Source organism: Hermetia illucens, chromosome 2, assembly GCF_905115235.1.
Source record: "Hermetia illucens chromosome 2, iHerIll2.2.curated.20191125, whole genome shotgun sequence".
NCBI classification, from domain to species: domain Eukaryota; kingdom Metazoa; phylum Arthropoda; class Insecta; order Diptera; family Stratiomyidae; genus Hermetia; species Hermetia illucens.
The window spans coordinates 116,748,493-116,771,559 of record NC_051850.1 but is presented as its reverse complement, the minus strand read 5'-3'; the positions used below and the strand labels follow the sequence as shown (position 1 = coordinate 116,771,559).

The window sequence follows — 23,067 nt, the reverse complement described above, 5'->3', positions numbered from 1 at the left end:
ACCTCGGCGCAAAACCGGGGTGTCTGGAGTTCCTTATTAAGGCAGGCCTAGACCGGATACCGGTTGTTGCGCCGTTGATGATGAAGACACAGCAAGTAACCTGTCCGATATTGCCGAAATCAATCATAGAAACACTGTTCCCGCCAAGATCACAGTGACTAAAACCATCACAGTCGTCAATTGAGACATTATTACGAAGATGAATTGCCCAAAGGGGAGATCAGAGATCCCCCTTACATCAACCAATATGCTCTGTAGATGCGATAGGAAAAATTCGAGAAGAATTATTTTGCAACAGATTGCTGGAGGTAGCTGAAAACGAAAGAGCTCCATCTGATATGCAGATTGGATTCAGAAGCCACCGCTTTGCCATCGATGCAATAAAAGAGATGGTAGACACTACAGCACCATAGAAGGCGGGAAATATCCGTTTGATGTGAAGAATGCCTACAACTCGGTAAACTGGTTATTCATAAAAAGTCGCTCATCAATATGAATAATCCGTGCTACATGAGAAACATAGTGGCAAACTACTAAATCGACGGGAAGCTAAAATTCAAAACCGACGAAACAAGAAATTACTTCCGTGTGGCAGCAGGCGTCCCTCAGGGATCGGTGCTGGGTCCACTTTCGTATAATGGACTTTGCAGCAGCGTCTTCCGAAGGAAGTAAAAGTAAATGTAAAAGTGGCGGTGGCGCCATTATCCTTGTTATGACGGCAAAACACAAGATCGAAACAACAGCAAATGGAACGATTAAGAAGATCTAAGGCTTATTTGAAACTACTGGACTAATACTCGCTGATCACAAAACGGAAGCAAATCTAATATTAAGCCGAAAGAAACTCAAATACACCGAAATATGAGCTGAGAAAGAATTGTCACGGCGGTACTTTGACCCAAGCAAGAAGCATCACCTCCTCCTACTACCTTCTCAGTAAGGAATATCCTCTAGTAGAGGTGACATTTGAAGCTAGGTGGTAAGACCCAGGCCCAGCAGTCAATACCATGCTGGGTGCCAGGCGACCCTCAGTTTCAACTAGCTTTGCCTCGGAGCTCGGCGAAAATTGACTTATTTTCCCTGCTAAATTAAGGCATGGCAGGCAACTATGAAAAATAGCAAAACAAAAAACTCTAAAAAAAACATATACCACTGCTAAATTTCCATTATGACAATCCAAGCCTGCGTGAACGAACACTCCTGAGCTCATCGATAAAGAACCTGAGTCTAGACTCAAATTCTGCATTTCAAGTAGGAACCAACCCAATTGGAATCCATTCCTCAACCGACCAGAACCCAGACCAACCGAAGTAAGCCTTATTCCGTCAGCACACCTTATCCGAGGCCCCAGTCGGCGCCACCTGCTGAGGTTAAAATCTTCCCCACGAGTAACAATCTGCCTCCGGGCAGAAAACAGTCTTTAGACAAATAATGCCTCCGGGCGGACCACAACCCACGCGCCTATAGAGCTGCCATAATTAAAAAATTGCTTTCTGTGGCTTCCAAGTGTGGAGCGTAATGGAGCTAAGATTCTGAAACAGCTTTGTGTTCATTGTAACCTCAACATCTTCACCTGTTAGGGAGCAAATCAGTTAAGTCCTAGTGGTTTAACGTGAGTTTCTGTCATGTAAACTTTACCCCACGGCTTTATTAAGACATGGATCAGAGTCCCACTGTTACAAGGACAACGGTGCCAGTCTACATTGAGTGGATGGCTCAGCATTCATGCCCGTGGATGCATGACGTATGTAAATTTCTACCGAACGACGAGACATGCAAATTGGGATAGGCAGGTTCCCATGTTACCAGTATACCCCTGGGAGGGTTTCCACTTCAGGTGAGCCTCCGTGCAGATTCGGGTCTGGTCGGCTTTATAACTCATGGACCATTCTCCTACTGCATCACAACCAGCAACTCATAGTGAGTACAGCGTTTCCCGGTGCCACTTCGCTTTGGTTCGGCTAATAGGATTGCTGCCCCGCCCTCTTCTCCGCCAACGCAAAGCACGCGGGAACTTTCTATACTATCTGTATTCCTGAAGCGGATATCAAGAAGCCTCGGGAACAAATAGACTGCCGACTCTACTACGGGTTTGGGACTGTGACGTTACAAGTGCCGACTCGTTCCTAAAACCATTGAAGGGGACGTGCAGCCCTTCTTCTGAAACGTATATTTCAACGCATTCTAAAGCAGCCACTGCACTTATCAGTCGTCGGATCAAAATTAGTACGACATTTTTATACCTCATACAAGAACCATGGGTTGTTGTTAAGGGAATCAGAGCTTAAACTGCCGATATGGTGATCTGTTGTACGTCAACGAAAATGGAAGACTTCGTTTCTGAATGAAGGTTTCAAAAGAACTCCAGGCCTACCTGGCAAACGATCTATGTGACGACACAACTGCCAAACTAACCATAAATAAGTTGGGATCCCGGAAGCTGGACCCTTCAAGTATGAAAGTTTTTGTGTATTTCTTTTATAAAGAGAGTTGAGTGTGCGTTTGTCCCATTAGTATGTAGCACGTAATATATGCATATATTATGTGAAAATATGCACTTTCGGTGGTGTTGACATTCAATGTCTTGAATTTGCAAAGAAACGAAAAATCTCACCTATTATAGCTTTGCTAGTAATATTGCGATTTCCACCAAATTAGACAGGATCATGCTTTATGTTATAGCGAACATTGCTGAAAATGCGTGGTGCTAGGATGAGCTTAATGGGGGTTTTGCGGCCAATTACTAAAAATTATAGTAATACACTATTATTAACTTTATTTGAACAGATATAGATATGGAAGGTATTTCGGAACCTAGGCATCATATAGTGGCAGCCTCTTATTTTTTTCCAGATTTTACGGTTAAGTAGTTTCTGAGAATGGATCCGTTAAAGAAATGATCACTTTCAACTCCCCGCACTCCCCACCTTCCCAACAGATGTCAAAAATAAGACCGGCTTCGGAAAGTACTAACCGAGACCTTTCATTTCATACGCCACATGACCATATTCGGTGAAATTTAATTTAAATTCGACGTAGAATGATGTAACTCACTGTATGAGCGTTCACAACTCCCATCTTTACATCAAATTCAGTGGCAATAGCTATAACAATCTCCGAGAAAAATGCGTGTGACAGAGTGACTGACTGACAGATGGACAGACCGACAGACGCTCTGCTTATGCCTCCTACGTCGTTGACGAAGTTCCCAGTGGAATAATCAGAGCTATCCAATATACCAAGAATAAAGGCATGGGATTAATAGCAAGATGTGATATCAACGCTCAACTTATATTCTGGGGAAGTTCCAATATCAACGCGAGAGAGAGAGAGATAGGAATCAATCTACAAATTCGCAATTTGGGCAATGGACCCATTTGCTTTAATGTGGCCAGGCGAGTGGTCATCTACATCACTGTGGCATCCCATGACATTGCGGCTCGTGGCAGACGATATGACGCTCTTGGGACGCAGATAGTGGGCATAGATCCACCTCCAACTACTCCATTTCGGAATCCGCGGAAGACAGATTAGGCGACGTAAGAAATAGAACCGATCGCCCGATTTTCGATAAATGGGAGGCGTCTCTTATCCATTGCTGTAATTGGGAAAACGAAGGAGATGATCACAGCGAGCATGAAAGAAACTTTTGAAAAGAACTGTCCACCCAACAAACCAAAGAATGGTAAAATATCATAGTGGAATTCGGATTTGGCAGAACAAACGATAGGAAAAGGGTGCTCCTCAGCTGAGCTCTATAGCCTTATTAAGCCGTTGGCTGGAATCGGTACAGAAAGACTCAGGGAGCCCTAATTTACGTTTACAATGCGGAAGGAACACAGAAAATAATGAAGAAACGACAAACTATTTGCTTAAAATGTGCTTCCAAAGTAACATCCGAAATCCCATTCCTCGGTGCACACAGCCCTCAATCGATAGATCCGAAGTCGTATCACTATAGTGAGTGAAATGGGTATTTAATTCGTTATAAATATCAGGTCTGCAAGTTTGGATGGCATCGTTCCTCTTGAGGGAATGGATTCTCTGAATCTACATATTCGAAATATATTCCATGCATGCCTGCCGCACCCTTATACTCCAATTAACTGACTTATTATGAAGGTGATATTTATTCCTAAATCAGGGAGACGGATCTACACGTCATAGACATCGAAGCTGCGTTCAATTATGCTTCGTACGCAGCAATTCATGATGCAGCAGGACAGCATGGAATCGATCCACTCTTAATCGGTTGAATCCTTCACATGGTGGAGTGAACAAAGATCCCCATACTATTCGGATAGAAGTCAAGATGTTTTAGAAGCTGCCCTTGGATTAACCACTTTAACGCCCTTCAGATCATTGTGAAGTAGTGTGCGAATTTTAGATTAGCGCTTCACTTGCTCCTCGTCGTTTCGAAAGGGGAATTGGCAGTAGATGCGTTATGTATTAAAAAAATAACTACATTGCGGGTTAGACCATATAATGGAAACCTTCCTAGAATGATCGACGAGTAAGTCGGCCTAAAACTATGTCGCACAGAAAAGTAGAGAAAGAGAGCAGTGTTTGCGATACATAAAAAGGATAGAAAATTTCGAGATGGGCGGGAAAGGACTAAAAGGTCTACTGAAACAACGATGGCTCATTGACTAAACAACGATTTGAGAGCATCTTGACTCTAACCATATCAGACCTATGAAGGAAAGAAAAGCGCAATAGAGCAGGACGAGCCGATCAGAAGGCACAAAGGCTAAAGAAGTTTAACTGCTAAGATGAAGTAGTTGTTATTCGACAAATGAAGCTTTTCGTAAGCGTCCTTACAAAAATTATAACGCCATCAAGCGCAAGTTCAGAGTAACTAGTTAGGGGACAATTCAATGTTGTACAGGCGTAGCTCCTTACCTTAATTTTATAATATTGAATTCTACTGAATGAAGATTCTACTATTACTACTAAGCGTAACTTAGTTGGTTGCCCAAATCACTATTTTTTTCCATTCTTACCGGACACGTAAAATCATTGCAAGCTTCCATTTCAATCGACTCCCCTGCGCAGAACCTACCATCGCTTTCCACATATTCTCCATTGGGAGCGAAACATTTTCTTGTTCTAGTTTTCATTCCTTTTCCGCAACTTCTAGTGCAAGGTGTCCAGGTGCTCCAGTTGGACCAACCAGGTGTACCTAGAGTCATATGGAGACATTGAATTACATATATAATTTCTATGCAGCCAAGAATTGTAACCTCTTTTTGTTCGTAGAACAACACCTCGCTCCATTTTCCCTGGTCCAGTTCGACACTTATAGGTGCCTTCACTTTCTCTGCTTACACTGCGAATATTAAGCACCGCTCCGTTTTTCGAGAAGAATTGTCCTGCAACTTTCATAATGCGAAGGCCACTCTGAAAGATATATATGTATATACATGAATGGGGGAATTCGTTTCACAAAAAAGTTAGGCTTACCTTGAACCAGTAAACCCGCGTTTTTGGGTTTTCTAATACCAAAGGACAATACATGCTTATCGTATCTCCAACATTGACAACTCTTTTCGTCTCATAATATTCTACAGGGAGTGTTTGGAGGAGTTGTACTTCAAGCTTTTTAGGGTTCTCTCCAGGAGCTGAGTTTTCGTGGTAACAGGTGTAAATAGAGGCGGGAAGATCATGGCTGATAATCTGGAATAGCAAAAATAAACGTACGTTCAGATATAATTGCCCTCCAGAGCGTCACATGATGGTTTTATTCATAGATAGAAGTCTATTCAAAACTTAATTGGCCTGAAAGGGGAACGGTTCGAGTCTCCACCCAATACAAAAGTCAATCAATTGCAAGAACCCTTCTATAACCCCATCATCATCACCAACGGCGCAACAACCGCTATTAAGTCTAGGTCTGCCTTAGTAAGTAATTCCAGAAATTCTGGGTTTGCCGCGACTGTCTCACATGCCACCTCTGGCAGGATCTGCCACGTCCTCTTTTTCTACCATAGATATTCCCTTGATAGGCTATTCGGGCAGGATCATCTTCACTCATACAGATTAAGTGACGTCCACCACAACCGATTAAGCCGGATTTTATCCTCACCCAGACTGGAATAGTATCGCTCATAGATTCCAGCGACTAAGAGTTCGCTATTAATCTTGCTAAAAACCCAGGTCTCCGAGGAATACATGAGGACTGGCAAGATTATTGTCTTGTACAGTAAAAGCTTTGACCTTATAAGCTCTGTTGGCAGCCAACAACCGTGCGTGAATTTCATCGTCGTGGTTGTTACAGGTTGTGATTTTCGACCCTGGAGGAGAGAAACTATCAACGGTTTCAAAATTGTAATTACTTGTCTTTATTGTTCTTATTTCACCTGTATTGCTGTTGCTTGTTGCGGTTTTAGTGCTCACGTTGCCACCACTTCGTCTTGCCTTATTTGTTGAGCAGTCGGAGATTTCTCGCCTCTCGAGTTATTCTTTCCATAATGTCAATATCACCAACATAGGCCAGTAGTTAGCTGGACTAGGAAAGGATGATGCCTCTGGCACATCAAGGCGTGGATAACTTTTTCCAGGGCAAGGTTAACGAAAATGTCTGATAGAGCATCCCGTTGTCTTAGACCGTCATTGATGGTGAATGATCTCGAGAGTGATCATTCTGTTTTTATCCGGCCTGCTACATTGGTTATCCTAGTCAGTCCTATTAATTTGGCCAACTCGTCGATATTATGGTTGTTGAGCAGTTCATCAAAGTACTTAACCCAACATGCCCCATGCCCCAACATGGCGGCATTCTATGAATACGTGGTCAATTTGATTGAATGTGGTCCCGTCTGGACAGGCGATAGATAGATGAATAATAGAAAAAAATTTGAGAGAAAGAGAATTGGAAGATGAATTGGAAGCGCGAAATAGTCAAAGAGATGTGCACGGTAGCTAGAGTAAGATGGGCAGTAGCAACCTTCAAACAATCGAAATGGCATTTTCCCAGCACAACTCTAGAGGCGCCTTGAAATTGGAAATCACACCAGACCAAAAATTACTCTGGAGGACACATGTTGAAAATATATGTCGGAAAGTTGGAAGGGCTCTGATGAATTCCAGGTCCAAAATAGGGATGACATGGGGATATACCCCGAAAATGCTGCACTGGATATACACTCAATAGTAAGGCCTATGATCACCTACAGGATGCTAATCTGGGCAGATAAAATGGAACTCAGCAGAACAGGGGAGGAGTTACACAAACTTCAAAGACTAACTTGCCCAACGGCATCCCCAGAGGCAAGGAAGGCGATCTTCAGGACGTCCAGGAGTACCAGTGAGACGGGGAGTCTTTCTAGACGGCATCCCGAATTACTTATACCAATGAATAACATGGGAAGAAAGTTTCATTTCAATAAGAAATTTGAAACACGACGGATCAATGTCAACGCATCCCTTATGTCAGAGGGGGCAGGTGCCGCGGTCATTGGTCCAAGGAAAATACATTTTGAACCAATGGGTAAGCATACCAGAGTATTTCGGATCCCATATACGCCATAGACAGATGTGCCTTCTTCAACCTCGAAAGGAACTATAGGGGACAGAACATTGCTATTCCCACCAACAGCCTGGCGGCTAATAAAGCACTTAGACCCCAAGTGAATTTGCGAGTTGGCCAGGAAAGGAGTAACAACGTCGCTATATGGGCTAGAGCCATTCTGTGGAGTCGAGCATGGATCCATGGCTATGGCATTGAAAAATGAAGAGGAACGGCTGAAGGAACTTTACTGGGCAAACTTACTAGGAATAGAAAAGTCCAAGGTTGGGAATTGAGGGATACGAAACCAAACACTCGAAAGGTTGTTTAAACATCACCAAGTAGGGTCTCCGGATCATAGTCACTGGTAACTGCATGGTGAACTATCACCTGGGGAAGCTAAGGATATCTACGTATACTGGATGTAGATTCTCTGTGGAGAGTGATGAATAATTCAGACATATTTTGGAGCAATAACCCGCGCTTATACAAAGTGGGTTTAGGCACCTGGGAGAATAGTTTAGTTTACTGGTCATGTTTTTTGACACTAGTCACGAAAAACGCTAAAACTCTGAAACAGTAAAAGGTCGAGTATCCATTCCATTATTATTATTATCCATCATTGAAATTTGTACCATAATAAACGGGGGCATAGCGCAAGCACTTACACACCATCGTTGTCGACTATTCACAATCTGCTTTAAATCTCTCCATGACTTTCCGAAAAGCTTTCGTTCGTCTTCAAATTTTCTACCCTACGTAGTTCCCCCCTGGTGATGTGCATGGAGTTATCACCCTTTCTTACCTAGTGGAATCTGTGGTATCTGCGGACTGTATGTCGACAAATTTCAGAATTTCTTATTGTCTCAGGTTAGAATCCCCTAACAATACAATGCAGGCATGAATTGGTGAAAGTTTCTAGCTTTTGAATAACAGTGAAGGTCACTTTCAATGTTGTACTCCTAAATACTAACAGAGGTAGAAACTTGTCATGCTGAGAAAATTGGTTTTGTTGGTGTTTATTTTTAGTCCGACTTTGTTTACCTTTTCCTCCAAGTAGCAGAACCACTTGGCCAGTGAGAGAATAAACAGATACCAGCGTAAAGGAAATGTTTCAGGAATCATGGGATGACCCCTTTTAACTCTTTCGCACCCTTCAGTCGTGGCAGCATGAGGAACATCCCCGATGACAAGAAAACCATTATCACTGACAAGTTGCAACGCTGTTTAACTTGTGATATTTCCCCTGGCACCGTTATCTGTTGCTTTAATAATATTTATTAGTTTCTTCGGAATACCCTTCCTGCCTAGAGCATCCTAGATACATTCCCTGTTGACTCTGGCGGTCAGTCGATGAAGAGCAGGGGAAGCAGTTATCAAATTGGGCCCACACTCCACAATGACCCGTGTGTTAATATGGTCGGTGCAGGAGGATCTAGAGCGGAAAGTAATCTGCTCCCTCTCGATTTAGTTTTGGTGGGGTGGAGGTGTTCCTTGATGCATACGAGCATGATTTATCGAATATCTGTACGGCAGCATTTATGGCACTCAATGCGGGCTGCCTTTAATTTCACCGGATGTTACACGATTCAGAATGGTGTTAAAGGCTCCTTCCCTCCCTTCAGTTTCCCATCAGGGTGGATGAAGCCTATTGTTAACATCTCTCACAGAGCCATTTAAATACTCGCGGAAGCGAAAGCATTGCTATTTATGGTAGCTTCTGCTTCTCTCACTTACGCAATGGTGGGATATCTTTCATCACGGCGCACAGACTTAACGGACTTTTCCACAGAGCTTGAACATGTCGCGCTCTACCCTACTCGCAGTCAGAAGAAGCAGAAATCTTAGCTCCACATCTTTTTTTTCTTTAGCTTTTGTCCTGTGCACAAGCGGGGTCGGTTCGTCGTGATCGGCTTTGCCTGCTTGATCTGGATGCAATTGTTTCGCCAGATTTTTTGGTCGCTTACCACCAACTTCGATGAGAAATCTTAGCTCCTTATGCCAACCATATATGCTCCGGCTGACCAGCCAGTTACACCTGAACATTCAGCAATTAAGTAGCGGCGGAACATGAGCGTGGTCCCGATATCCTAACAGTTTCGATTGTTTAAGCAGCCAGCTATCGATTGAAAAACGGTTTTTTCATCCAACTGGTCTTAAAGGAGATCAGACAAAGCTGGGCGTATGTGGATTATATATTGCAACTTTGTATTCCAATCCCTGTTGAGGAAAGCATTGAACTAATAATGTCGTTATGATTGCCAGTACGTGTACATCTTCAAGAGATGTCTGGATGGACTGTTCATTTATCAAGCATAACTGACAGGTTTACCTAATCGTATTTGCTAGGCTTTACGTTTATCGATCTGCGTTCATATTTCTGTAGTCAGCTAAACTTTGTGACGTCTTTCTGGGAAATGGTCGATGACTCCTCTCCCCTCTGGCAGAAATTCAGCGGTTTGTTATCACGACCCAGTGCTTGTCAATATTATCGGATAGGTTCTTTAGAGTTTGTGTCCTCTGCTTAGAAGGAAACTTTATCCCTGCTGGATGACAACCGGGTAGAGACGTGAACCGAATTGAATGGGGGAGGCTGACGCTCCACGCTTCGAATACATGTAGTAGCCGCACAGAAGCGAACGTAAGCGATCATCATATGATTGTCACTTGGCAGGGCGATGTCAGCACCTCTTTTGTTCCCCCCATCCAGACAAAACTCCATACTGCTGATCGCACATCTTGTCATCGAATTTTTTTTCTAGTTATCGGTAATGTACTTCAGGGTGCGTTGCCATGCTGATGAGATCTGTTTGTCCTTTTACCGAGTCATGGCCAGACGGCTCTGGATTTGAGAAGAGAAGCAAGTAAAACCGGAATGGAAGATGCAAGAAAACCAAGGTTTTCTAGTATGGAAACAAGTAGGTTCTCCGTTTCTTACAAGTAGCTAAGTAGCGGAGCACAGATGCAAGGAGTAAGTAATCCCCGAAATATGTACGTATAATCATGACACTGTGCGCAATTAAGTAGTGAATGGCAAGACCTTTGATGATTTGATTCATTTTCGGCATTCCGATTCTTTTATTCATAAGTGAAACATAGTAGTAGATTGAAAAAAGAAGGAGCCGACCCAGAGAATATTGAAAATAAGAAGGCTCAACTAGTGAACGGGTGAAATTCTGTGTCTGCAGGTTGGAGTCCGCCTACCGTAGTAGCAGTTTGGAGGAAGCTACCCTTTGTCTATCAATTTTAGGCTAGACTACAAGTAGCCGACAAAAACCTAATCTCTTAGTGATGGTGGTACTCTGCTCTCTCCTATCCTCTCTCTCTTCAGGTACTGTGTTTTTGTACTCTGGGAGTAGATGTAGTGTTGGATCATCAAGGCGCAATAGTGTGAACAAATTTTATTTTAAAAAGCGCACGCCCAATACTATTAACTATCGAAAGAACCTTCAAAAGTCGATTTTTTTGCATAGTGTTTATGTTTCTTACCAAATCCTCTGAATTTTCGGAGAGAACATTGGTTTCGTTTGCTTCATCTTCAAGAAGCATTTCCTCCCAAATTATATGACCGGCTTCATCCGCAATGGGAGGACATTTCAAAATAATATCGTAATTAGCTGGGTTGATTTCATAGAAAGGTGGACCTGAAATAATTACAATTTGATTGAAAACTTCTGTTACAAAAAATTCAATTTCTAATGAACTTATACCGTGAACTTTAACCACGAATGTTTTCGTAGCTTCTCCACCAATATTTGTAGCTGAACACGAATAGCGTCCACTATCTGCTACCGTTGTCACTCCTATCGATAATATTCCCTGATCGTGAGATACTCCTTTATAAAAAGGAGCCGAATTCTAGGGGAAAGTTTGTTTTATTTTTGAATTATTAGAATCTTTACTTCTATTATATAATATATTTGGATAAATATATTTACCTTCTGCCATTTTACTGCTGTTTGTGGGTCTCCCTTCCACGGACATGGTAGAAAGAGCGGTAGACCGGCTAAAATTGTAATTTCGGAGGCTAATTCGTCCTTCAATAGCAGTGGAGGTTCTGTAATAATTTATTGATAAGATTTATATGGAAAATACCGTTCTGTGTTATCCTCGTTTTACATTCCTGGCCCTTTACGACAGCCAACTAGCCTATCGTTAGGGGTAGTCTTAACAATAAAGTAGTCGGTTTATAAGTGACAGCGAATCGTTTTCTTATATAAACGATGATGATTTATGTATAGGTACCTGTTACTTCGCTAGATCTACTTTGTAAGATTCCAGTCCAACTTAGGAAGCCTCACAACTGTACAGTGCCATACTCCAAAGGAGACTTCTGATGTAGTGGAGAACGATGCGTTCCCGCACTTCTGAGGAGTTCATTGCGATCGTAATGGCGGGTCTGAATGCTAAGACTAAGACTCTGATAATCCTTTGCTCGGTCATGTAATGGGGAAACACGGCCATAATGATAATGGTGGGGGTTTGTGTATTTCTCAAACTTCCACGGCCTTGTCATTGGTCACAGTCTTCCATCATGTATAATAGTTTGTCTTAAAGTCAGTTGGGTTTCAAGTGACCCGCAACGAACAAACAATCATCTTGGCGACCAGTACTAGGAGTTGTCTTCTGGATGTTTGTATTACACTCCGGAAGTTCAATATTAACCGCGAGTGTCATCCAGCTGTCGTTTGACAATGTGAGAATTATTTAATCAAATGGTGATACCTTGAATAGTCCACCTGAGAATATTGATGAACGCTGCCGCTAGATGCGTTCTAAAGGGCTTCATAAGATCTAGTTGACTGCGACTTTGAAGTGGATTGGCGCATGGTAGAGATTAAGGACTCTATTGATCGTCGCGACTAGCTGGAGTTTGGTACGATGGAAGACAAATCCCGGGAATAAAGGAAATTTATTATAACGCTGGTAATAGACGCAGATGTTGCCATATATAACGATTTCAGAATCGTATACTTCATCACGAAAGAACTTGCAATTGATCGCAAGTCTTTCGGTCGTCTTGTGAGAAACTTTAACGGTCGACTCCTTTTTCACGGTGATGAGCAGCAGAGGAGGTGGCAGAAGCAATTCACCACGGTTCTTAGCCGTATGAAACCCGGCTCCACCTCTCCTGAATGAAATAATTAGTCACCATAACATGAGGATACGGACTGTCTTCCACCTGCGCGGAAAACATTGCAGCCTTCATTGAATATTTCCTCAAATATATCGATCACGCTGATGCTCCCACAGTAAGTCATGGACCTTTTCCAAATGCCTCTGGATTTGAAAAAGGAGGCAAGTAGAGTCGAATTGAAGATGGACACAACCAAAATTAGGGTTCTAATGGGCAGCACATCGAAGTAGTTCATTAATTTATATACCTCGCAAGTGTCAACTTTGCCGACAGCGGCAACAAATTTGATGCCACTCGACGCACTAATCGCGCTAGAGTCAGTAGAGCGTTTTATCCAGAATTTGGAAATGCAGATATTTCAACGCCAATATCAAGTTGGGACTATTCTGTGCTAATGTTCCTTCTAAGTTGCTATAGTTTTTCCAAATTCCAGATCCAAATCAACAATTTTCCAACTGAAATTAACGGTGTCCACACCAAATTCACGCAGCCCATCTTTAACGTGTGATCAATTACCATTAGCACACTCACACCCGGGTCTCTAGCCCCTATGCCGAGGAAGTTCTTCGTTTGAAATTGCAACAATCAAGAGTACCGTGATGACAGGACGCAAACAACTATTACCGAACGCTTAGAACTGTTGAGTAATAATGAAGGTCGCCTTCCATTCCAAATCAAATTAACGATTTTCTAAATAAATTCTCAAAACGAATAAAATTACCATGTTTGAAAATCAAATTTACAGGATCAAATTATTAAATAGTTTAAAAGAAAAACTATGTGTGAAAAGTGGGAATAGAGCCCCGTTTAATACAATGCTTTTTTATATTATGAAATTATAGCGTTCGAGAGAAGAATCCTCCGAACAATTTTTGACCCCTACATGAGGATGGAGGATTCCGTAGCCTACACAATGACGAATTCTATGAGTGATACCATGACCGTCCGGTTGTGGATAAAATCCGGCTCAATAGGTTACGGTGGGCGGGTCACTTATGGATGACGATGATCCCACTCGGAAAATCTATAAGGGCAATATCTATGGTAGAAAAAGAAGACGAGGCAGACCCTGCCTAAGATGGAGCAATGGCGTAGGTCAGGACGCCAGACAGCTTTTAGGGATATCGAATTGGTGGACCTCGGCGCGGGATGCCTCGAGTTCCTCATTAAGAAAGGCCTAGACCGAATACCGGTTGTTGCGCCGTTGATGATGATGATGTCGAAGCTAGGAATATCTACGGACACTGTCCGCAGGTTCTGCACGGAGACTGTTCTGAGACAGTGCCCAGTTGTGTAAAGTAGGTAGAGGCACCTGAGAGAATACTTAATACCAGGTACCATGATGAAATACTTCTTCTTCTTATTTTTCTTTAGCTTTTGTCCAGTTCACAAGCGGGGTCGGCTCGTCCTGATGCGCTACGCCAGTTTGTTGTCTAAAAGGCCTGATCTGGATGCTGTCGCGAGGCTTTCAAATCCCTATCTAGCGTGTCAAACTACCGTTGTTTTGGCCGGCCTTTTGGTCGTTTACCATTGACTTCAATGTTGAGACCAATCTTGCCAAGTGAATTCTCGCTAAGGCGAATCACAGGACCAAACCATCGAAGATGCCTCTCTCGCAATTTTTCTACGATCGGTGCAACCCCATATCGATCGCGATCTTCATTTCGGATCTGATAAAGGTGTGTCACGCTAATATTCCAATGCAACATCTTCGCCTCTATTACCGCAAAACGCAATTCTTTGTATTTTTATAGTCGGCAAACACCAGACCACACTAGAACCGTAGAGATAGCGTTGACCCGAGATATTTAAATCGCTCAGTTCAGGCATTGGCACTGATAATGACAGTGCCTCGTTCATGTTGATCGGTAGCCAAAAATTCAGTTTTATTTAGATTCAATCTGAGACCGTGCTGCATGAGGCAATCAGTCCATTTTTGAACAAGTTACTCGCGATCAGCTTTGCTATTAGACGGTAGGAAAACATCATCTGCATAAAGTAGTGTATAAGGCCCTGGACGTAGGATGACCGTGTGATAGTGTTCATAATAAGTGCAAAGAGAAATGGTGAGAGGGAGCTTTCTTGATGAACACCGACAGAAACAGTTTTTATACACCCGCCACACTTCGCATCGGATCGTGGTTGAACAAGTGAATCCAGCGCATGAGGCGTTGTCCTAGAACATACCAGATGCGTTCGTGGGGTACGCGGTCAAACGCTTTCTCCAGATGCAGAAATACAATGTAAGGAGGGCGATGCTTCTCACGGTGCATCTTCGTGACTAACAGCGCAGCGTGTGTTGCGTCAGCAGTCCCGCAGTTCTGGACAAACCCGGTTTTCGAGAATACTGCTTTCAAATCTTCATGACATTGGACAGCAACCAGAAGGACATCAATTTGAACATTCTCCTGAATTACTGATCTTTTTCTATATTGGAATTATGGTACTTTCTTACCAGTCAGATGGTATTGTACCTTCCTGGATAACTTCATTGAAGAAATCGCTATGCCACATTGTTGGGTCATAATAGTTGGTAATCGTGTAAGTAAGATAATTTCTTCTTTTCCTTGGGAAATTGAGACCATTTTAGTGCCTTTCTCACGTTGTTTTATCGGCAGTTTGATTCATAAGACAACAATCGGCGGTCGATATTGATTGCGATGGAGGACAGGGGACTGCTTTAATAATAATCGTTGACGCAACAATCCACATTGGATCAGGGCCTTGAAGTGTGTTAGAGCACTTCATTCATAACGGTACACTAGAGTACACTGTAGAAGACATTGCGCTTGCCCGAGATTATTACCATCATTTGACTCAGATACTCATTCACAGCTGGGCCGACTGGTATCCGGCATTCAGTCACGATAACAAATCCCTCTGCCACCAGTGAGATTTGAACTGCCACTTTCCACTATAAAATATGAGACAATTGTTTGATGAATTATGTATTCTGGTTGCGTATGTCTGCAATATCGACTATATGCTCAAAACCTTCATTGCGTGCTCAAAACCCTTTTTCTCCTAATGCCACCTGTTGCCGTCTGCCTTTTCACCCATATTTGCATTAAGATCGCCTGCAATTCCGATTTAGTTATCACCAGGCACTTTTCAGTTGTTTGTATTGAGAAGTTACCAGAAGGCACCTCTCGCGGCATCAGGTTGACCTGCGGTGCGTATACGGTGACGAAGTGAATCTTACAATCAGCTGATATAATTGTGTCATCAGTCGGCCATCGAATGGCTCCACTTCTTTAATGGCATTACATAAACCCTCACGAAATTCCAACACCATGTTAAGTGTGCTCAGAGGTGGCGGGGAGGAAGACGGGGCGGCAACCCTGTCAGCTGAACCAAGATCAAGTGGAAGAGGATAACCTCCATAGTGGTGGCACCGGGAGACGCTGCATCGCATTGGCTTGCCGGCCGTGATGCAGTAGGCGAATGCTCCAAAGACCTAATTTGGGCAATCAAACCCGAGTCTGCACGGGGACTCATCTGAAGTGGCAATAGTCACGAAACCGTTACCGGGGGTACCATGGGGACCGGAATAGCCCCTGGACTCACATACTTCAGGAGAATTCCTGTCGTGTTGCGTTTCAACACGGGTGCCGTACTCCTTAGTTCGGTAGAGATCCACCAGTATGAATGCTGAGCCATGCACTCGGTATAGACTGCTACCGTTGTTGCTTGTAACAGCGGGGCTCTGATTGTGGCCACAAAATCAATCCGTGTCTTAAGAAGACCGTGGGATTAAGTCCACGAGACAGGTACTCACGTAAAGCACCCTAGGACTCATACCATGTTAAGTGTGATTTAGCGCGTTCGCGTCATCTATTGCAGCTTTTGGCACCGCACCATCGAGTTTTTTGTAGAGCGTAAACATCTGAAAAGCACATGAGGGTCCCTCCGGCTTTCCAGTATGGGTAACAATATTTATATTACAAACACGTATTTGTTTTGCTCGAACTAATTTACTTAGGCAGACGAGGGCCATATTTCTCATACACCATTCTAAAGCGGCCACTGTAAGGCATCGGACCAATAGCTGCAACATATTTGTATACGTCATGGAAGAATCGTTGCAGAAGTGAAAAACTCTAATTTCAGACATGCTAACTTGTTGTATCCCAATAGAAGAGGCAGACCCCGCTTCCCCGCTATCTTGGTTAACAATCTATGTGATGGTAATACCACAACGGTTAATCAGGAAACTAATGGTATTATGTGGTTATTGCTATTTTTCCCTGTGACGTAGATCCCACCCAATATCGTCATCATCATCAACGGCGCAACAACTGGTATCTGGTCTACGCCTGTCTTAATAAGGAACTCCTGGTTTTGTCCCGAGGTCCACCAGTTCGATATCCCTAAAAGCTGTCTGGCGTCCTGACCTACGCCATTGCTCCATCTTAGGCAGGGTCTGCCTCGTTTTCTTTTTCTACCATAGATATTGAATTTATAGACTTTCCGGGCTGGATCATCCTCATCCATACGGATTAAGTGACCCGCCCACCGTAACCTTTTGAACCAGATTTTGTCCACAACCGGACGGTCATGATATCACTCATAGATTTCGTCGTTATGCAGGCTACGGAATTGTCCATCTTCATATAGGGGGCCAAAAATTGTTCGGAGGATTCTTCTCTCGAACGCGGCCAAGAGTTCGCAATTTTCCTTGCTGTGCTGTGTTCAAGAAATACATGAGGACTGGTGAGATCGACCCTAGATAGGAGAAATTATCAACGGTCTCAAAATTGTAGTCTCCTATCTTTATTTTTACCGTTTGACCAGTACGGTTTGATGTTGTTGGTTGGTTGGTTTTTGGTGCTGACGTTGCCACCAATCTGGATGAATTCAGTTTGTATGCCTCGGGTCGTTCTACCCATGATGTCAATATCGTCAGCATAGCCCAGTAGTTGGGTGGACTTAAAGAGGATTATACCCCTCGCATTTACCTCAGCATCACGGATCACTTTCTGGAGGGCCAGGTTAAAGAGGACGCGTGATAGGACATCCCCTTGTCGTAAACCGTTGTTGATGTCGAATGGTCTTGAGAGTGATCCTACTGTTTTTATCTGGCCTCCCACATTAGTTAGGATCAGCCAGGTCAATCTTATCCATTTCGTCGGGATTCCGAAATGTCTTATGGCCGTGTAGAATTTTACTCAGGCTATGTAATCATAGGCGGCTTTAAAGTCGACGAAAAGATGATGCAACTTATGTCCATATTCTAGCAGTTTTTCTATCTCTTACCGTACGTACGTATCTGTTGCTGATTTATCTGAAGCTTCTTTGGTATGGGCCAATGATGTTCTGAGTGGGGCTATCCGGCCTAGCAGGATAGCGGAGAATATCTTATTGATGGTACTCAGCAACGGGAAACCCCTGTAATTGCGGCACTGCATGATATCTCCCTTGTTATGTATGAGACAGATAATGCCAAGTCTGTCCCACATCTTCAGTACAAGTTGATGAACCACTTGGTATAACTGGTCGCCTCCATATTCAACCAATTCGGCTGTAATTCCATCGGCTCCTAGTGATTTATGATTTTTAAGCCGATGAATTGCAGGGACTATTTCTTCTATACTTGGTGTTGGCAATATTTATCCGTCGTCTTCAGTTGGCGGGACTTTCAACTCGCCAATGTTCTGGTTCCTTTCCAATATGCCCATTCTGTCGGAAATCAGATTTCCCTCTTTTTGTCACCAGAATGAGCATCGAGGTGTGTAAGGCTTCATCCTGCTGACTTGTTGGTAAAACTTGAGCGCTTGGTGCGGTTGTTCCCTGTAGTTTTCAAGTTCACCGACCTGTTGGTTCTCCCAGGCTTCCGTTTTCCGTCTGTGAAGTAGCTTCTCCTCTCGCCGGAGTTTGTGATAAGTCTCCGCGCGTGCCCACGAATGCAACATTATTCGTTATGCAGCATTCTTTCGTTCCGTTGCTAGCTTTCAGCTGCTTCTAGTCGCATATTATTTTATGCTTCGTTATTGGATGTTGTAGTTAGCATAAACTTAAAATTACTTCTTACAATATACAATATATAAAACACGTAAATAGTCTGATTACATTCAGTTGCAAAAAGGATATAACTGCGGATTGGTAGATGCTCTCTGCTGTTGTCGTTGGCATAGTTTACTTAATTATTCAATTATTTAATACTATGTCAAAATAGTTGGCAAAGGCCTACTACTCTTTTTAAACGGTCTCGTGGCGGGTTCGACTACGCTAGGGAGAACACTGGTGGTGGCATCCCTCAATCGACTTAACAACATTCGAAATAAATTTCGATAACCCTGCCGCGCCACGAGCTTGCATTCATCGTCAAACCAGCCGTGTCGATTCCTTTTGCGGCTGGGGCCAAGTACGTGTGTGACCGTATTTATGATAACGTTCTTCGGGTGATTCCGAAGATCATTTGTTGATGCTTTATTTCCAGGATCTCTGTTGACTGCGATTACTGCGGCATCAATTTCCCTCTTATAGGTGTTGCGGAGGGCTGTGTTGTGAATGGCTTCAGTGTTAACTCTCATCCGATTGTCAGAGTGAATTATGGGCGGTGTTGTTATTCGAGCTTGGAGCACCATGCCAACGAGATAGTGATCCGAATCTATGTTGTTCCCCTTATATTTTCTAACATCCATGAAGGCTGAGAGGTGACGGCGTTCAATCAGCACGTGGTCAATTTAGTTGAAAATGGTCCCGTCTCGAGAGGCCCATGTTTGTTTGTAGACCGCTTTCCGCGTAAACCAGATACTTTTAACAACCATTTCGTGTGACACTGCTAATTGTGTAATCCACAGTTCGTTGTCATTTGTATTTTGGTGTAATCTATGGGAGCCAGCGTATCGCCTGAATATGGGCTCCGTTCCTACTTGGCTGTTAAGATTCCCCTAGTATGATTTTGATATCATATCTGGCGCAGGCTTCCAGGGTTGGTTCTACTGCCTCGTAGAAGGTATCCTTCTCCGACTCTGCAGTTTCCTCTGTAAGGCTTGAACATTAATGAGGCTTATATTTCTAAATTTGTTTCACAGGCGAAGAGTGCATAGCCGTTCGCTCATGTTTCCAAAGCCGATAACAGCAGGTTTCATTTTTTGGCTGACTAAGATACCTACTCCGAGCACATGGTTTACTGGATGACCACTATAATATATGGTGTAGCGGCTCTTCTTCAGGAAACCGGTCCCTGTCCAACGCATCTCCTGTAACGCTGTTACATCGGCCCTATATTGGGACAGGGTATCCGCTAGCTTTTTGGCAGCTCCGCCTCTGTACAAGAAGCGCACGTTCCATGAGAAAATGCGCAAATCGTTATTCCCTTATCGTTGCCGGGTTCGTCGTTGTGTTATCCGTCCAGTCCGAGGCTCCTGTTGTGGTTTCGTAACAAGTTGTTTGCCGTGTAGGGTTGTCAGCCTTACGCAACCCCCAACCTGGAGGACCAGTTGGCACAATTTATCCCGTTTTTAGACACGGGAGTCTCGTCTTCATCCTTCTCAGTGTGCAGCTTTTCGTTAAGAAGGAGCTCCCAGCGGTCACCACGTGGAGGTGGAGATAGGGTTTGGTAGTAGAGCTGTTGGTGTTGATTCAGGCTTTATGCTCCACCATGGGTACCAATCCATGTTCCACCCTGGGACCTAAACTACCCTTTGACCACTCAATATGCCAAAAGGAAAGGCGCGGGGATGATAGTAGGATGCGATGATAAACCCCACCATATACTCTAGGAAAGTTTCAATATCAACGCGAGAGTATCGAGACTAATAGAGTAGTTAATAGGAACTGAACTGCAGATCCTCAATTTGGGCAATGAACCTATTCTCTTGCACGTAATCAGCGAGAGGTTATCCGCACAATTAAAGAGACAACCTTTAGAGAGAGCTTCCTACTCAAGATACAAAAAAAAATGAGTCAGGTAAAGGATTGGTACCAAAAAGGCCAAAAACTGATTTGCTACTAAAAAGCTAATAATATTAAACGACTTGGATTTTTATCCTCATCAGGTCCCCAAGAAACCCAAGTTAATTGGAGCATAAAAGCAGACCTGCGAAAAGGAGTGAAGCACTGTTCTGGCATGAAGATGAAAGCTTCTCGGGATCAGTGATATCCCATTTTATTTATTGTAAACAACCAGTCGAAAAAGACAGCCAGACAGTAAACCGATTTTGATAAGGAATGGAATGGAGTGGAATACAAATTCCACAATACCTTAGAAAGGGAAATTATTCAATCACAAGCTCGAAATGTAAAAGTATAAAAACTTACCAATGATGTCAACCGTGGCTTCACTTTGCTCAGATCCAAGTGCATTTATGGCATGACAAATAAAAGTTCCTGCTTCCTTCCGTTTGTCCTTTAGTTGAATGGTTAATATTGCCTTCGCCTTGCTGTACGTTAGTTTCCCTCTAATAAAGTTTGCGTTGGCGGGGGTTGGGATAACATTTTTTCCATCCAGTGCAATGGACTGATATCCTGACCTGGGAATTTTTAATTTGACATCTGACCCCAATAACTTAATACCATTCAAAGTCCAGATGACAGTTGGAAGTGGATTCCCTTCTGCAACGCAATTCAGCGATATGTCATCCGTTGCGCGGATCTTTAGGTTGTTATTTAGCACTTTCACTTTGGGCTTACGTAGAATTTCAACATGGTGCAAAATCTCAACTGTTCCATACTCATTTGAGGCAGAGCATTTGTACTCGCCCGCCATTTCTGTGCTGGCATTCGATACTAAAATCGTGTCATTTTCGTCGATGGTCTTGCTGTAAAAGAATAATAAAACAATCAATGAATGAATTGCTTTACATGTTAATCAACTTCATTACTTGTTTCGCTGCCACGTTATCTTTGGGATCGGTTCACCATAGACTAAGCATTCTAGTTCAACCAGTTCACCCTCTTTTACGGCCAGCCAGTTAGTTGCAGGCATTTGACTTTCTGGTGGACCTGCCGATTCAAAGAAATCCAGTTTAAGAGAACATATTTTAGAGTTAGCTCTGCTAGTTGGGACTTAAAAACACACTCAAAGTGTATCCTACTTGTCGTAAGAAGCGATTGAAAAGGATAGAAATTTGTGGGCTAGCAAACTGCATCTTTCGAAATTTCACTGCTATCGAAACCGATAGGAACTGGCCTCACGGCCTCGACATTTGGCTATCAAAAACGGATTATATATGGTTTCTGAAATGTGCGAACGCTCCACTTTAGCGGTAGCGAGGGTCCTCAGAATTCTTGCTTTCTCGAACTTGAGCAGGAATTTTAATGATACAAGCCAGACATTCTAAGTCTAAATGAAGCAAGACGGTGGGATTCTGGGCATTTGGAAAGCGGAGTGGTAGCAGACACGTATCATAATTGTACAATGCGGTGACTTCCGATGTAGTGGAGAAGGTTACGAAGTTCAGGGAGACTTCTTAAAAGTGCTTAAAAGCGACATTCTGACGAGGATGGGTGATCTGAATGCCAAGATGGACTCTGACAATACCTTGCTCGTGCATGGGATGGGGAAATACGGTCTTAGCGGAAATAATAATAATTGTGATAGATACTTTTCAACGCAAACCGAAACAAAGTTACTATCCGGCAATATTACGTTTCATGAATGACAACATAATCGATCGCATGTTATAAAAATCTTAAGCCACGTTCAGATGCTTGCTGCTTCCGCAAACTTGAAACCATCAACAGAGATTTACCTTAATTTTGTGTATTGTTAAGATTCATTTAAGATTAACGGCAATTGACCTTCATAGAATCTGTGAGCGTATGATGCTTCAAAATCGCGCTTTAAAAGGTTGGTGGAAGTACACTCGTATGTATATTTGCGTGAAACCAAAGCTTATTAAAATCGGTTCAATGTTTGTCGGTCTGCGACAGTTGATTTCCTCGAAAACGGCTGAGCCGACTGTCCCTTTACATGCAACGAGTGGCGTCATTTTGTATTGAGTACATGCGGAAAGGGGGTGTACATTTATTTTTTTTCACAGAGTATGGTCATTTGCGGTATCAAATGAAAGGGCTCAATTAGTACTTTCCGAAACTGATCTCATTTCTGATATTAGATGAAACATAGGGGAATGAGAGTTCAAAATGTGTGCCGAAAATAGTGAAACAGGTCTCGTTCTCAGAACCTATCCAGCCGAAAAGCCGCTTACGAACTTGTAGCCCACCTGGTACATCTTCTCACAAAGCTGTCAGATCGGGTTGTGAAAAAAATCATATGGCTCGTATGGAAAAGTGGCATGTCATTATTTCAAATCAGAATAAAATTGAGACGGACCCGACGAACATAACTGCTATTTGAAGGATCTTCCTGCAAATGACCACTTAAAATTGAAGTGCCACTTCGGAGGTGCGTCGGTCGTTTGTCATTTCTACGGAATATTCGAGCAAGATAATGACAGTATTCATGTAGGAATGC

General features: G+C 43.1%; 1 protein-coding gene across 2 annotated transcripts in view; it reads right to left on the bottom strand.

Annotated features, from left to right (window-relative positions):
• Positions 1–23,067, bottom strand: part of LOC119649241 (hemicentin-1-like) — a 101,391-nt gene that overhangs the window by 5,954 nt on the left and 72,370 nt on the right. For both annotated transcript variants that reach the window (XM_038051306.1, XM_038051307.1), the window contains 8 exons: positions 21,473–21,593; positions 20,910–21,409; positions 11,446–11,564; positions 11,218–11,365; positions 10,997–11,151; positions 5,464–5,676; positions 5,244–5,400; positions 5,004–5,182 (listed from right to left, as the gene is read on the bottom strand). In XM_038051306.1, coding sequence (XP_037907234.1) covers positions 5,004–5,182; positions 5,244–5,400; positions 5,464–5,676; positions 10,997–11,151; positions 11,218–11,365; positions 11,446–11,564; positions 20,910–21,409; positions 21,473–21,593 — 1,592 coding nt within the window. The remainder of the gene's footprint in view (positions 1–5,003; positions 5,183–5,243; positions 5,401–5,463; positions 5,677–10,996; positions 11,152–11,217; positions 11,366–11,445; positions 11,565–20,909; positions 21,410–21,472; positions 21,594–23,067) is intronic.